Source organism: Trachemys scripta, chromosome 7 (genome assembly GCF_013100865.1).
Source record: "Trachemys scripta elegans isolate TJP31775 chromosome 7, CAS_Tse_1.0, whole genome shotgun sequence".
In the NCBI taxonomy this organism is placed as follows: Eukaryota; Metazoa; Chordata; order Testudines; family Emydidae; genus Trachemys; species Trachemys scripta.
The window spans coordinates 114506380-114520771 of NC_048304.1; the positions used below are offsets into that span (position 1 = coordinate 114506380).

The following is a 14392-nucleotide window of genomic DNA, read 5'->3' on the forward strand; positions in this document are numbered from 1 at the left end:
ACAAATAAGTAAACAATCATGTAAGCCCAGTTCTGGGAATAATATTTATTAGTTAACTTTCATTGCAGAGCCAGCAAGAATAAAAGTCTTTCACCCAATCCTGCCACCCTTACTCACTTAAGCAGTTCCACTGAAGACAATGAAACTGCTCACATGAATACCGTTTCCAGACTCACACATCCAGTATTTGTTGGCAGGAGTGCAGCCAGCTTTTTTGCTGCCCTAGGCAGCGGAAGGTCCCACCCCCGAAATGCCACCCCCGACAAAGGGGGCGGAAGATCCGGCTGCCGCGGTCACCGCCCCCCAAATGTTAGCGCCCTAGGCGACCGCCTAGTGGGTTGCGCCGGCCCTGTTTGTTGGTCCTACATACATCTTCTATTTATTACTCTATTTGTACAGGTCACCAACAAAGTGTTTTCATGGAAATAGCTATCTTTTTTAAGAACTTCACTCATTGGTGGTTTTACAGTTTTAAAAACGATAACCTCAGTAAGAAGATGATCTTGAAAACAAACATGAGCCTAATTTTACACGTGACCAGTCTTATTGAAATCAATGTGACTACTCACATGCATAAAGCTAAAGATCACAGCTTAAATTAACATCTGAACTTGCATCTCCCATCAGGTATTAACAATTTAAAGGGTACGTCTACACTTACCGGAGGGTCCGGCAGCAGGCAATCGATGTTCTGGGATTGATTTATCGCGTCTGGTTTAGACGCGATAAATCGATCCCAGATCAATCCTGGAAGTGCTCGCCGTCGACGCCGGTACTCCAGCTCGGCAAGAGGAGTACGCGGCATCGACGGGGGAGCCTCCCTGCTGCGTCTGGACCCGCAGTAAGTTCGGACTAAGGTACTTCGAATTCAGCTATGTTATTAACGTAGCTGAATTTGCGTACCTTAGTCCGAAGTGGGGGCTTAGTGGGGACCAGGCCTAAGGCTGACCAATTTTCATCTCTAAGAACATTTTAAGGGTTACTTTAATAAATTTTATGATTATTCCTATTATTTCACTGCTAATCTTTAACATCTAAACTAAGGCTGTATTGTTTCAAGCTCCAATCTTGCAAGTACTTATGCCCATAAGTGTTTGCAGGATCAGGGCCTTACAGGTTTCATAGTTGCCAATATAGTCACTTATCTCAAAACACTTTTCAGAGATAAATAAAAAATAACAGTAAAAAAGACAAATTAAGACTTACAGGTCAGCGAGAAAAGGTACGTAATTCATAAACTATTTTAAAAATCCGGATCTTGTGAAAAACAAATACAACATGCAAATAGCGAAAATAAAATAAACCCATCTAGATAAACAAATCATAGCTACATGGTTTGCAAAAGCAACAGGTTGAGAAATGGGCCCTGCTACTTAACTTCCCAAAATGCAGCCTTTGTGGAGGCTATGCAATTGACTTAGCCTGGTATAAATCCAGTTTGATTTTTCAGTCAATACATTTTAAACAAAAGAAGTTTATGTATTAAAAAGCAGAATTTCTGGAGGCTGTTAACTTGCGCAGGGAACCAAAGGGAGACCCTGGTGTAGGGAAAGCCTGACACTGCTACACCACACTGACCCAGAAAATCCTGGGCAGCTGCCCTAACCCAACTGTATTCTTCCTTGGGTCTGCAAAGCACCCAGCACGTTTTTAGGCACTCAGAAACAATAACTAACCACCATCACTCCGGAAGGCATCCTCAGCTCTGCCTTGGGGCAAAGGGGAGCTATTCATGTGAATACTGCTCAGTGACTGCTCCACGCTGGCTCTAAAACCCGGGGGTGGGGGGGAAGATGCACCTCTACCTCTCTGCCCTTTGGGGCAGCAGGTGGCGAAGACTGGGCTAAGGGGGGGTTTATTAACGACGATGTTACCGCTGGCTGGGCCTGTGGGGGATGTCTCAGCCCGTCTCAAAGGCCCGAGAGAGAGATCTTCGCCTTTCCCCGCTGGCTGCCGGGGACAAGGGGGTTATGCCAGTGACCCCGGGGTGATTGCTCTCATGGGGCCTCGGGGGTCCTGGCTGCCCTCAGCTGCCCCTTGTGGCCCCCCGCGGTGGGGAGGGTCAATTCACCCCTTCCCCGGGCAAGCCGAAGGGGCCAGTGCGGATAACCTCGGTCACCACGCAACCGCCCGGGGCCCCCCAGGCAGCTTCGCCGCCCTGCCCTGCCCTGCCCTGGGGCAGCCAACCAGGGACCGCTCCCCGGGCTGCAGGGGGGTGGCGGGGAGGGGCCGTAACAGCCGCCCCCCGCAGGCACAGGAAGGGGGACAATGGGGATCTCGCCCCCACCTCTGTCACCTCCCTCCCCGGCAGCGGGATCCAGGGGGAGGCGGAGGGGCAAGCGGGGGCACGGAGCAGGAGCGACGGGGCTATCCGCGGGCGCGTTCCCCCGGGCGGCCCCGCTCCCCGACTAGGCCCCAGCTGGATCCCCGGTGTGGCGTGGCCGGGCCGGCCGGCGGCCTTACCGCCTCCACGGCATGCTGCAGGATGGAGGTGAGCTTGGAGAACATCCTGTCCCTGGACTGGAGCAGCCGCTGCCGGGAGGATCGCGAGAGCTCCTCGATCCGCCGCCTCCGCTCCAGGGTGAGGGCCGCATGCGGGGGGCCTGGCCGCGGGGATCGGGCTAGGGGCGCAGCCAGGCAGCCTCTTGCTCTCCCTCCCCGACAGACACCGTGGCACTGACACCCGCCCGCGCTGCGGCGCCGGCTGCTGAGGAGACGCCTTTCCCCGCTCGGCCTGCAGGGGCCGCTGCCCACAGCACAGAGCGGGTCAGTGGGGGGAATCCCCGCCGCTGGGCCTGGGAGCCCCGTCATGGAGCCCCTCCTCTAGCCCCAATGGCACCAGCCCCTTGGTTTAGTCTCACGGGAGCCCCCTCCTCTAGCCCCAATGGCACCAGCCCCTTTGATTAGTCCCACGGGAGCCCCCTCCTCTAGCCCCAATGGCACCAGCCCCTTGGTTTAGTCCCACGGGAACCCCACCTCTAGCCCCAATGGCACCAGCCCCTTGGTTTAGTCCCACGGGAACCCCACCTCTAGCCCCAATGGCACCAGCCCCTTTGTTTAGTCCCACGGGAACCCCCACCTCTAGCCCCAATGGCACCAGCCCCTTTGTTTAGTCTCACGGGAGCCCCCACCTCTAGCCCCAATGGCACCAGCCCCTTTGTTTAGTCTCATGGGAGCCCCCACCTCTAGCCCCAATGGCACCAGCCCTTTGTTTAGCCCCATAGGAATCTCTTTGTCGACCCCCCTATTTTGGGGGGAAATCCCTTTTATTCAGCCTATAGAGACAAGGGATCCCATATTTGGAGGAGAAAGGGGGGAAATCTCCTCTAACCAGCTCCACAGGGACTAAGGATTCCATTATTTTTTCTGAGGTGGGTGGGCCTGCGGTGGGGAGGAATCTTCTCACCCAGCTGCATAGACACCAAGGATCCCATACTGGGAGGAAGGGTGGTGGAGTCCCTTTCATCCTGCCTATAGAGATCTGGGATTCCCATATGATGGAGAACTGGGTAAAAGGAAATGTTAAGTACAAGCATTAGCAAAGTATAGAAATCATGGCGATTTCAGGTCTCTGTCAGACAATGGGACCATAGGTCTGTCACTCCGATCTTGCAAACTGTTTTGTTTGGAAGTACCCACAGGGCGCTCCAGTCACTTCATGGGGCTCCTCATGGATGGAATAGCTTGCAGAATCAGGCCACTGCAAGCTCTTATGCACATGCTTAACTGCACACAGCTGAGTAGCCCTGGTGTAAGGCTCTGATCCTGCCGATATTTACCCATTTGCTTAACTTTACTGCTGTGAGGTTTGAAGGACTGGGGTCTAAGTGCATGTGTGACTGGGGCCTAAATTTAACGTGACATAACAAGTGAGAGTTAAAACCAAACAAAACTGGTTTTTGCAAGTGAATAATTGTACATAGGTACTTGAGGAACAGTGGCTGCCGCGGAGCACAGCTAAGACAGTTCTTTTTCATAATCAACAACAAAAGAAAGCGTAGTAAAAATGTTTTGTTTTTATTGAGGCTTTTATTTTCAGATTACTAAATTTATCTTTTCTAGGTTGCGCAAGTAGCCATATTTTACAGTATGTTCTTAGTAGATGTAGGTTTTGTATATGAGCAATAGTAAAGAAGTTGAGGGTATCTCTGCATTTATGTATTGAGGTAATTAATCCATTTGATCATATGTCTGAAAAGTGTCCATAATGTGAGATTAAGATAAAAAGTTTTAACCGCCTTTTTCAGTGTGTTTGGACCTGTTTTACCTGTAAGCTTTTTGGGGTAAGGGCCATCATTTTATTATTTGTTTGTACAGAGCCTAGCATGATGTGGTCCTGGTCCAGACGGGGGCTCCTATGTGCTTCCAAAAGACAATAATAATAATAATATTTAATATAGTATTCAGGCCAGGGGTGGGACATAGTCTCAGCTTTCATTTAAAAAAAGAACAGGAGTACTTGTGGCACCTTAGAGACTAACAAATTTATTAGAGCATAAGCTTTCGTGGGCTACAGCCCACTTCTTCGGATGCATTGTTAGTCTCTAAGGTGCCACAAGTACTCCTGTTCTTTTTGTGGATACAGACTAACACGGCTGCTACTCTGAAACCTGTTAAAAAAAGAAGTACATTTCTAGCCCTCATGGTTTTGAAGAAAACTTTCCAAATTGGATGGAATGTAACGGATGCCGTGATGTCTGCCTGCATCTTCAGAAAGCTTCAGACAATAACTCTGAAGTGTTAATTCCCTAAAGCCCAGTGATGATACTTCTGTGTCAACATCAGCTATTTAATTGCTGATCCTTTCAGCAGATGGACTTGGAAATGTAGTAGGAGTGAAACAAATTGGGAGGTGGGAAATGGGAGTAGCTGCAGGGAAGAGGAAATGCAAAGGGAAGAACAAAGGAGACAGGGAAAAGGGAGAAAAACATAGACAGCAGAGCGGGAAGGAAGAGAAATAAAAGGCAGATATGGTGATAGTCCCACAGAAGAATAGATTTTCTCACTGAACGATGCTGAATGTGTAAGTTCTGAACAAACACCACCTAAAAGTTTAGTTATTAAAAGGCCAGGTTCTCTGCTAACCTCTCAATGACATCAGTGGAGATTGCTGTAGATAGAGGGAAGTATGGAATCCTGAATTTATACCCTGCCCACAGATCATAATTGAATGTGGGATTTGGCCCCTGCACAGAATGACACCTCTGATCTAGAGACACAAGGTGAGTGGGGTAATATCTTTTATTGGACCATATTCTGATGGTGAAAGAGACATGCTTTCAAGCTACACAGAGCTCTTTTTCAGGTTACCAACAGAAGGTGGTCCAATAAAAGATATTACCTCACCCACCTTGTCTCTCTAGTATCCTGGGACCAATACGGGCTACAATACCGCAAACCCCTCATCTAGGGCACATGATTTCTCCAGTGTGAATTTCTGGGGACTTTCTTTGAGTTCCTATATTTTTACTGGGGTGTTTAGGAGAATGTGGGAGTTTTAAATGATATTTACAAGTGCAAAAATATTTTTTTTTCTGGGTGAGGCTTACCACTCAATATGGGTAGCAGAACAAACAAAGAAACAGTTCATCATTTTAGGCACCTTGAAGATATACAAGGAGACAGTTTTATAACAGTGAAAGTATTTCTAAGCATACTTCATAATTTATGAAGTCATAAATCACGTAAAGACAGATGGTAAAGTAGAACAGAGTTTTTCCAAGTGCTTGAGGACCTCTTATTATTCTAAGAGTGCCTTTGCACATAAAACAGTTTTAAAAAAATCTAGAACATTTAGATGTGCTTAGAATTAGTTTTATGGTCATAAAAATGAGTCCCTGCAAGGACTGCTCAACTCTGAATTTCTCACTTTAAGAAAAGAAAAGAGAATCTTACCATTTTATGATTACCCCTAAGCATCCCCTTAAGCCTATTATACATAACAAATTGAGTTAGCGAGAATAATACTGAATATAATCTCCAATACATAGGGCTTGAATCTGTAGCCACTCTCTGTGCAGAACTGCAATTGATGCTATAGAATCTGGTCCATAGTGCATATATTATATATTGTAACTGTGCATTTTTGTGGACTCCTGAAATAGTTCAAACTATCAGACAAAAATATGTAGGTATCTCAGGCCTTGCACTACTGGATTTTTTTTTTCAACTAGTGCAGGTTTTTGCTGCACCAGTGCAAAGCACTATCATAGAAATAATGCAAAAAGTGACTTACCTATGACAACATGCATCCGACGAAGTGGGTATTCACCCACAATAGCTCATGCTCCAATACGTCTGTTAGTTTATAACAGGGATCGGCAACGTTTGGCATATGACTCGCCAGGGTAAGCACCCTGGCAGGCCGGGCCAGTTTATTTACCTGCTGACACGGCAGGTTCGGACGATCGCGGCCCCCACTGGCCACGGTTCGCCGTCCCAGGCCAATGGGGGCGGCGATTAGTGGCGCGGGCTTCCCACCGCCCCCATTGGCCCAGGACGGCGAACCGCGGCCAGTGGGGGCGGTGGGAAGCCCGCGCCACTAATCGCCGCCCCCATTGGCCTGGGACGGCGAACCGTGGCCAGTGGGGGCCGCGATCGTCCGAACCTGCCGTGTCAGCAGGTAAATAAACTGGCCCGGCCTGCCAGGGTGCTTACCCTGGCGAGTCATATGCCAAACGTTGCCGATCCCTGTTATAAACTAACAGACGTATTGGAGCATGAGCTATTGTGGGTGAATACCCACTTCGTCGGATGCATGTTGTCATAGGTAAGTCACTTTTTGCATTATTTCTATGATAGTGCTTTGCACTGGTGCAGCAAAAACCTGCACTAGTTGAAAAAAAAAATCCAGTAGTGCAAGGCCTGAGATACCTACATATTTTTGTCTGATAGTTTGAACTATTTCAGGAGTCCACAAAAATGCNATCTGTAAAAAGAGACAGAGTCCTGTGGCACCTTATAGACTAACAGACGTATTATGCTCCAATACGTCTGTTAGTCTATAAGGTGCCACAGGACTCTTTGTCGCTTTTTACTATGAACGTGCAGAAAAACTCAGTATAGACATGCTTAAGCTATACCCTTGGGCTCCTGGGGATGATTCAGTTATGGACATAGAACCAGTGTCACACCATATAATAATCCCATTTTTATCTGCTGATTTAGGACTGGTTCTGTTTCCACTGAAATCAATGGAAACTTTTCCATCAATTTTAATAGGCGTAGGAGCAGAGCTTTGCTGTGCTGTGTTTTGTGGGACATGCAATTATTTTGCAGGGTGGGACATGCTTCATTGTTGTAGTGAGTTACTGAGGTCTGTAATAGAAATGCCGTGCATTAGAGTTTAGCCTCCTGCTTTAAAATGGATTAAGAAGTAGCTGAGAGTCAAACATTTGAATCGAGAATGAGATTGTTTTTGGAACAATAGCTGTTTTTATCTCCTAAATATTCAGGAAATTGTTCAGATTAAATTAATTTAAATGGAACAGACAGTGACGTAATGCACTAGCCTTTTATATCTGAAGACGTAGCTTCATATCCTATAAAGCTTGATGGCACCACTCCAGTCTGTAATGGATATACTTGCCAGCATCACGGAAGAACATCCCTCAATTTGACTTTTTGTTCAGGAGACGCTCAAGATTTGTCTGGCAAAATTTTGTAAGCCAGAATGAAAGTACATTAGTATACCTGTAAACTTTCTACACTCTGCACCATAATTTCTTATGTTCATGGTAGCGAAATTCACACCCAGACTTTCAATGAATGATTAGAGGGATATTTTGAAGATAAAATTAAGAATGGGATTGTGTGTTGTACCTTTTAGAGGTTTACCACAAAATTTACTGTGTTTGGGGAGGGCTGAAGTGCCCTTAAGCCACCTTTGTGCCCTCCTGCTTCCAAGCTGCTCTAGGTGTTGAAATGGCCCCATGGGGATTTCTTCATTTATAGCAGCCTGCCCTCTGCTGTCTACGGATGGCAATGATGTCCAGAATCCTGTAGAGCAGGGGTTGGCAAACTTTTTGACCCGAGGGCCACATTGGGGTTGCGAAACTGTATGGAGGGCCGGGTAGGGAAGGCTGTGCCTCCCCAAACAGCCTGGCCCCCGCCCCCTGTCCGTCCCCTCCCACTTTCCGCCCCCTGACTGACCCCCTCAGAACCGCCGACCCATTCAACCCCACCGCTCCTTGTCCTCTAACCGCCCCCTCCCGGGACTCCCTGCCCCCTGACAGGCCCCCCGGGACTCCCACGACTATCCAACCCCCCCATTCCCCGTCCCCTGACTGCCCCCCCAGAATCCCTGACCCATCCAACCCCATCTGCTCCTTGTCCCCTGGCCGCCCCCTCCCGGGACCCCCCCCGCCTCAACCTCCCCCTCCTGGGACTCCACCCCCTATCCAACCCTCCCTGCTCCCTGTCCCCTGACTACCCCACCCCTATCCACACCCCTGCCGTCTGGCAGGCCCCCCAGGACTCCCACAACTATCCAACTCCCCCGTTCCCTGTCCCCTGACTGTCCCCCCAGAATCCCTGACCCATCCAACCCCGTCTGCTCCTTGTCCCCTGGCCGCCCCCTCCCGGGACCCTAACCACCCTCGAGACCTCACCCCTATCCAACCCTCCCTGCTCCTTGTCCCCTGACTGCCCTAACCCCTATCCACCCACCCCGCCTGGCAGGCCCCCCAGGACTCCCATGCCTATCCAACCCCCCCCCATTCCCCGTCCCTTGACTGCCCCCAGGACCCCCTGACTGTTATCCAACTCCCCGCCCCCTTACCATGTCGCTCAGAGCAGCAGGAGCTCGCAGCCCTGCTGCCTGGCCGGAGCCAGCCATGCCCCCACGCTACCTGGCAGGAGTGGCACGCCAGAGCGATGGCGGTGCGGCGAGCTGAGGCTGCGGGGGAGGGGGCGGGGGGGACAGCAGGGAAGGGGCCGGGGGCTAGCCTCCCCAGCTGGGAGCTCAAGGGCTGGTCAGGACGGTTCCGCGGGCCGGATGTGGCCCGCAGGCCATAGTTTGCCCACCTCTGCTGTAAAGCTACACACTGTGGCCCATGCTCTTTCTCCCATGAAACATTCCCTCCTGCCCCACTCCAGCATGTCCCCCATGCCAGTGCTTGCAGTGTGGATGGACTTTGTAGGACAGTTACTGTCCTATATCCTGCCTGTGATGGAGTATTCTCCATTGTTCATCTCAGGAGTTACCGCAGGAGGGAAAATCCTTCCCAATATATATTTTTTAAATCCTTATCTGTGTCACTAATATCTCAGATTATTAAACGTGCAGTAATTTAAAAATCAAATTGATTTTCACTGTGTATGCTGTTTGTTTAGTTTTTGTACTTTGGTCAAGTTTCTTGTCAGTTTCACTTTTAGTTCATTTCACTTTCTGGGTCTTATGTATTACGGTGCTACTGTTGTGTTTGGGAAATGTTTACATCCCCCATAATCCAACAAACCTGTTTTCCTTGCTATTTTTGAAAAATCCTAAAAGCATTTCTGTTCTTAATAAATTTGGTAAAATATCTATGAAAACCCAAATTTGGGGACCAAACTGCATGTCAGTGTCCCTTTAATCCTAGTGTTTTAGAAGATCAGTGTGTGCGTTTTCTTTCTCTGAAACACTGTAGTTGAACAAGTAAGATTGAAAACAATGTCTTTTTATCTTCAGCAGGGAGTATTTTGTGAATGTTTTTCTTAGGCGAAGGAGGGGAGGTTGGAGTTGACAGGAAGGGCAGGGAATTTAATTTGCATAAAATTAAAAATTTTAAGAAATAGTCACAGTTGAACAAATAAGTGTCATTAACAGTAATAGAGTCCATGATTGATCAAGGTTTTGTTTGGAAGTGGGGCTGGCAGAATAAGCTAGATCCCTAAAATAGCTTTAATTGAAATTACTAGAATCTGTAAAAAGAACAGGAGTACTTGTGGAACCTTAGAGACTAACAAATTTATTAGAGCATAAGCTCTAATTATTATTATGCTCTAATAAATTTGTTAGTCTCTAAGGTGCCACAAGTACTCCTGTTCTTTTTGCGGATACAGACTAACACGGCTGCTACTCTGAAACTAGAATCTGTGTGTCACAGGGTGTGGATTCGCCAGTTTACAAGGGGTTAACTTCAGCATCCACCCCTTTCCTGTCTTCCTTCACAGGTATTCAGTGGAAGGAGTTCGCAATGGGCTCCTGGAAAGGTGAAATGCCTCTGGGAAGATAGAGTTCCCTACCCAGGCCCGGATGGCTGGATTGAGCCCCAGGTTGAAGGAATTTTTAGTTTAGGGGTATCATGTTTAGACTTATGAAAATAAAGATCTTTCCTGATGAGCAGATCTTACGGTCTGCTGTTTTGTTTTGTTTTTTTCTGCTTAGTCATCCAACTAGTTTAGATCTTGATTAAAGCTAGAGTTTGTGATAACCGGGTACAGGATTCTTATCCCATGAAGGGGCAAATAGGTTAGGTAAATTGACCTGACACCAAGATTCCAATCTTATTAGAGTTCCTTTCAGTGAAAAAATATCAGTGTAGCTTTGCAGAGTCTATGGGGAATCAACAGATTAAAAAAAAAGACAATTGAATCGATGAGAAGGAAATGTTACACAGCAACACGGAGACTGAGTCAAGACTAGACCCAAGCTTTTGAGTTGCTGTGTAAATTTCAGCAAATCATTTGGAGTTCTAATCCCAGCACTGGCATTGACTCTCTTTGTGGACTTTGTCAGGTTAATCCAAATTGTCAAGAGATGCCTCTGATCTTGGGACTCCAACTAAGGCCTGATTTTCAGAGGCAAAAGTTCCTACAGATTTTTTCTGCTCAAAAGTGTAGGAGCAGGATTTTATAATTGTACTATGAGAATTAATGTATGATTTGATTTTATCCTATCAGCCACTATTTTTGAATAGCAGAAAGGAATGACAGACCAGAACAATCCTTATGACTGATTATGGTCACCCTTTTGTTTTAGGAGAACTTCAAGCTGTCTCTACTATGGTTTCCTATATGTATTACAAATTAGGCACTCTAGTTAAATATACATTTTTTTGTTTTAAGGTTTAGAAAGTAAGAGACAGGATCTTGTATTGTGTCTATGTTAAGGAGATTAGAGGAACATTGAGGGCCTGGGCCCCAATGTAAATTGTTTTGATTATAAGATTTAGGAAGTCTTAATTTACAATGCCTTTTCTTGCTCAACATAAAAACTGCTGTGTACCTTTAACTGTAAAAGACTGTTTGTGTGAATGAGGAATATATGCATCAGGAAAAGATAAGGTGTGAAGGCCATTGTTATAGCCAGATGGTCAAGGAAGGAGTGAAGAGACTTAAGGATACCATCAATGCGCATCCATAATGAAGGAAGGGCAGACTGATGACCCTGAGGTGAAGGCTAGCACCCCTAAGCACAGGACAATTGATTAGATCTAAACCAGGACAGGATGACCCTCTCGGAGGTGTATTGGAACGTTTACACCAATTAAGAAGTAACCTTCAGAAACTGACACAGCAAAATCCATAGACTTCGACAGAGAAAAAAAGACTATAAGAACAGGGAGCTTTGACATGGGACTTTGGATTTGTCTTGCCACACTCCAGGAGCATCGGATAGCCACCAACAGAGCCCGGCTTCCCTCTGCGACCAATCTGGCTGGCCATTAGATTGATCCAGACTCTGGACTGGTAATTATAAACATCAACTGGCAGGACTCTGTGTATGTATGTGTGTGTGCGCATGTGTATGACTGAAAAGCATATGCTAACTGCTGTATTCTCAATAAATGCGGCGTTTTTGCCTTCTCCTCTATAAAAGATCCCGTGTGCTTTGTATAGCATAACAAAAGCCTATTCCAAATGTAGAATGTGTGCCATTGAATCAAACACATTTTTATTCCATTGAAAATCTCCTAATCCTATATCTGTTAGCATACAAGAAATTACTTAAATCAGTAAAATATTTAAAAGTTTGGTCAGTTGCAGCTTTATGTTTGTATCGATGGCCAAATGAACACACATACAAGAAGGAAGTAAACACATGTATGTCTTTTTTCTTCATTGTCTTTTGGGCCCTGGTTCCAGATCCAGTTGTGTATACAATATTCTCATCTATTTGTAATAGAAAGATACTCTTTTCTGTTATCTGCATGCTCCCACTGCCACAAATTATATCTGACCTTATTTTTCTATTGCATGAATTGATTTTGTATGCATTTGGGGTTCAGTCAAAAGGGCATGATTTTGAATAGATTAATTTGGTGGGCAGAAATAATGGTGGGCACAGTTTTGCCACACCAGTTGTATGCAGGTGTAGTTGATTTTATTTAGGTGTCTAACTACCGGATGAAGCCCACATTAGTTAGCTATGTAAATGACTTCACTTGAATCTGCATACAATTGTGGGTACAAAAAGGAGGCCAACTTTTAAAAATATGATGTAATGTTGAAGTAAATCTTCTGTGGATGGTTTCAGTCTGCTATTACTGAGAGCAGGTGTACACTACCGCTTTAATCGATTTTAACTTATGTTGCTTGGGGCAGGGTGGATAAAAATCAATGATTTAAAAAAAAATTGAGATTTTTTGTATTTAAGTTGGACTTTTTTGATAAAAGGCTCTATCTAAAGATAGTTTTAATTAAGATACATTATACCTCAAATATACTTCATCATGGAATAGGGATTATAAATTCTAATTCTATAGTATGAGACAATATATTCATCTAATGTTTAAGAAAAGTTTTGTAAATGAGTTCCAATAGTTCATGGATTAGGGACCCAATCTTCTGGGGGTGAGAAATAGAAATATATAGAGGTGAAAAATAACAGACCTCAACTCTATTGTCCCTCTGCAAATTTATGTACACAGAGTCAATCCCTTACCTCTCTCTAAAAGTGCAAAGTTTCAAAAAGTTCAATGAATAGAAGATTGTTGGGGGCGGAATAGATCTGGACAAGGAGAAGAAGTCTGGAGATAAATGTGAGAAGGGAGGGATCGGCAGTAGAAACAAAAGTGAAACTGTTTGAGCAGCATATTCTAGAAATCTTGAGGTCTTTAGAAATCTTGAGGTCTTTCTGAGTGTAGCCTTCATTGATTTGAGATCTACTATACCATTCTTTCACTAGAAGGGAAAACCTATAATGGCAGCAGGCCGTAAAAGAGATACAGTTTGGGAATAAAAACCATTCAAGAAATATATGTTTGCTGATGGTGTTTTAAAGAAAGTCACACCAATGAACTGGTGGAAGTCACTTAAGCACTTGGATTCAGAGATTGTTGAAGTGATAAACTCACTTTTAACAGCAGTAGCTTCTTCTACCGGTATAGAAAGAATATTTTCTTCCTTTGGACTAATTCATTCCAAATTGAGAAATCGTTTGGGACCTGAAAAAGCAGAAAAGCTTGTTTTTTCTTTTCCAGATTATGAACAAACGGAAAATGAAGGTGAAGAGGACTCAGCTGCAGAAGCCAATATTTTAAGTTTCTCATGTTGACCTGGCTGGCATAGTCGATTTAAATTTTTTTTTTAATATTTCATTTAACTATTTTAGTTAAAAACAATTTTAACAAAAACAAACCTGATTTTAAAGAACTTGAATGTTTAACTAAATTCAAAAATTCATATGCTTGTTTTGTTAAAATATATGTTTGCTGTTGAAGAAAAAAATCCAGAATACATAAAGTTGTTGTTTTAGTTAAATAAAACAATTTAAATGTCTGTCTGGTGATGTTCTCCTAATACAACATGGCAAGAAAATCCTCCAAATATTAATGATTAACCTGTTGAATTGGAGATATTTATGAAGTCATTGGGAACTATCTGCTTCAATTTCTTTGGTAAATAAAATAACCAAACAATCATTCATTTTCTGATATAGCTGTAAAACTAATCTGAAAAGTTTTCAAAATAAATCACTTTAAAAATGTATAGTGTGTACCTTCTAAAATGAAACCTACATCTATCTCTGAGTTGTGAAGAATATGTATTAAGGTTATAACAACCAACAAGAATGCACTTTTATGTAGCAATCCATGATTAAATCGAGTCTTCCTGACTAGTGATTTAAATCATGATTTACATCAAATAGATTTAAATCAAATCCACCCTGCTCAGAGATGTGAAAAAGACACCCCCTGAGTGACACAAGTTACAGCGATTTAAGCACTATCCACATTGGTGCTATGCCAACAGGAGAGCATCTCATGGAGGTGGAGTAATTATGCCAGCCGGAGAGTGCTCTCCTGTTAGCATAGAGCGTCTTTACCAGACGTTCTACAGCGGTACAGATGCACCAGTGCAGCTGTGCCCATGTAGCGCTTCTAGTGTAGACCTTCCCTGAGTGTATAACTCATATGTTGGAAGGCTCAGATGGAGTTACAATAAACACATGAATTTAGATTGTTAA

The 14392-nt window shown here is 44.9% G+C and overlaps 2 protein-coding genes across 8 annotated transcripts in view; one reads left to right on the forward strand and one right to left on the reverse strand.

Moving 5' to 3' along the window:
• FAM160B1 (family with sequence similarity 160 member B1) overlaps positions 1-2597 on the reverse strand; it is a 104853-nt gene extending 102256 nt beyond the window's left edge. For all 3 annotated transcript variants that reach the window (XR_004646656.1, XR_004646657.1, XM_034777704.1), the window contains exon 1: positions 2464-2597. Coding sequence is in view for 1 of the 3 variants with exons in the window: in XM_034777704.1 (XP_034633595.1) it covers positions 2464-2508 (45 nt within the window). In the remaining 2 variants the exon portion in view is untranslated. The remainder of the gene's footprint in view (positions 1-2463) is intronic.
• On the forward strand, positions 1737-13449 carry LOC117880989 (collagen alpha-1(III) chain-like). Of its 5 annotated transcripts, none has more exons than XR_004646658.1 (3): positions 1788-2581; positions 11590-11673; positions 13407-13449. XR_004646658.1 is itself a non-coding variant. In XM_034777706.1 (2 exons), exons 1-2 carry the CDS (start codon positions 1868-1870, stop codon positions 10300-10302), a joined length of 861 nt encoding a protein of 286 aa, XP_034633597.1. In that variant the 5' UTR covers positions 1787-1867; the 3' UTR covers positions 10303-10939. The 5 variants fall into 5 exon arrangements, 1 of the variants encoding a protein (XP_034633597.1); XR_004646661.1 differs by lacking the exon at positions 11590-11673 and adding an exon at positions 2666-2766 and having other exon boundaries at positions 2441-2581; positions 13407-13431; XR_004646660.1 differs by lacking the exons at positions 11590-11673; positions 13407-13449 and adding exons at positions 2666-2766; positions 10156-10939 and having other exon boundaries at positions 2441-2581.
• Positions 13450-14392: the final 943 nt, after the last annotated feature.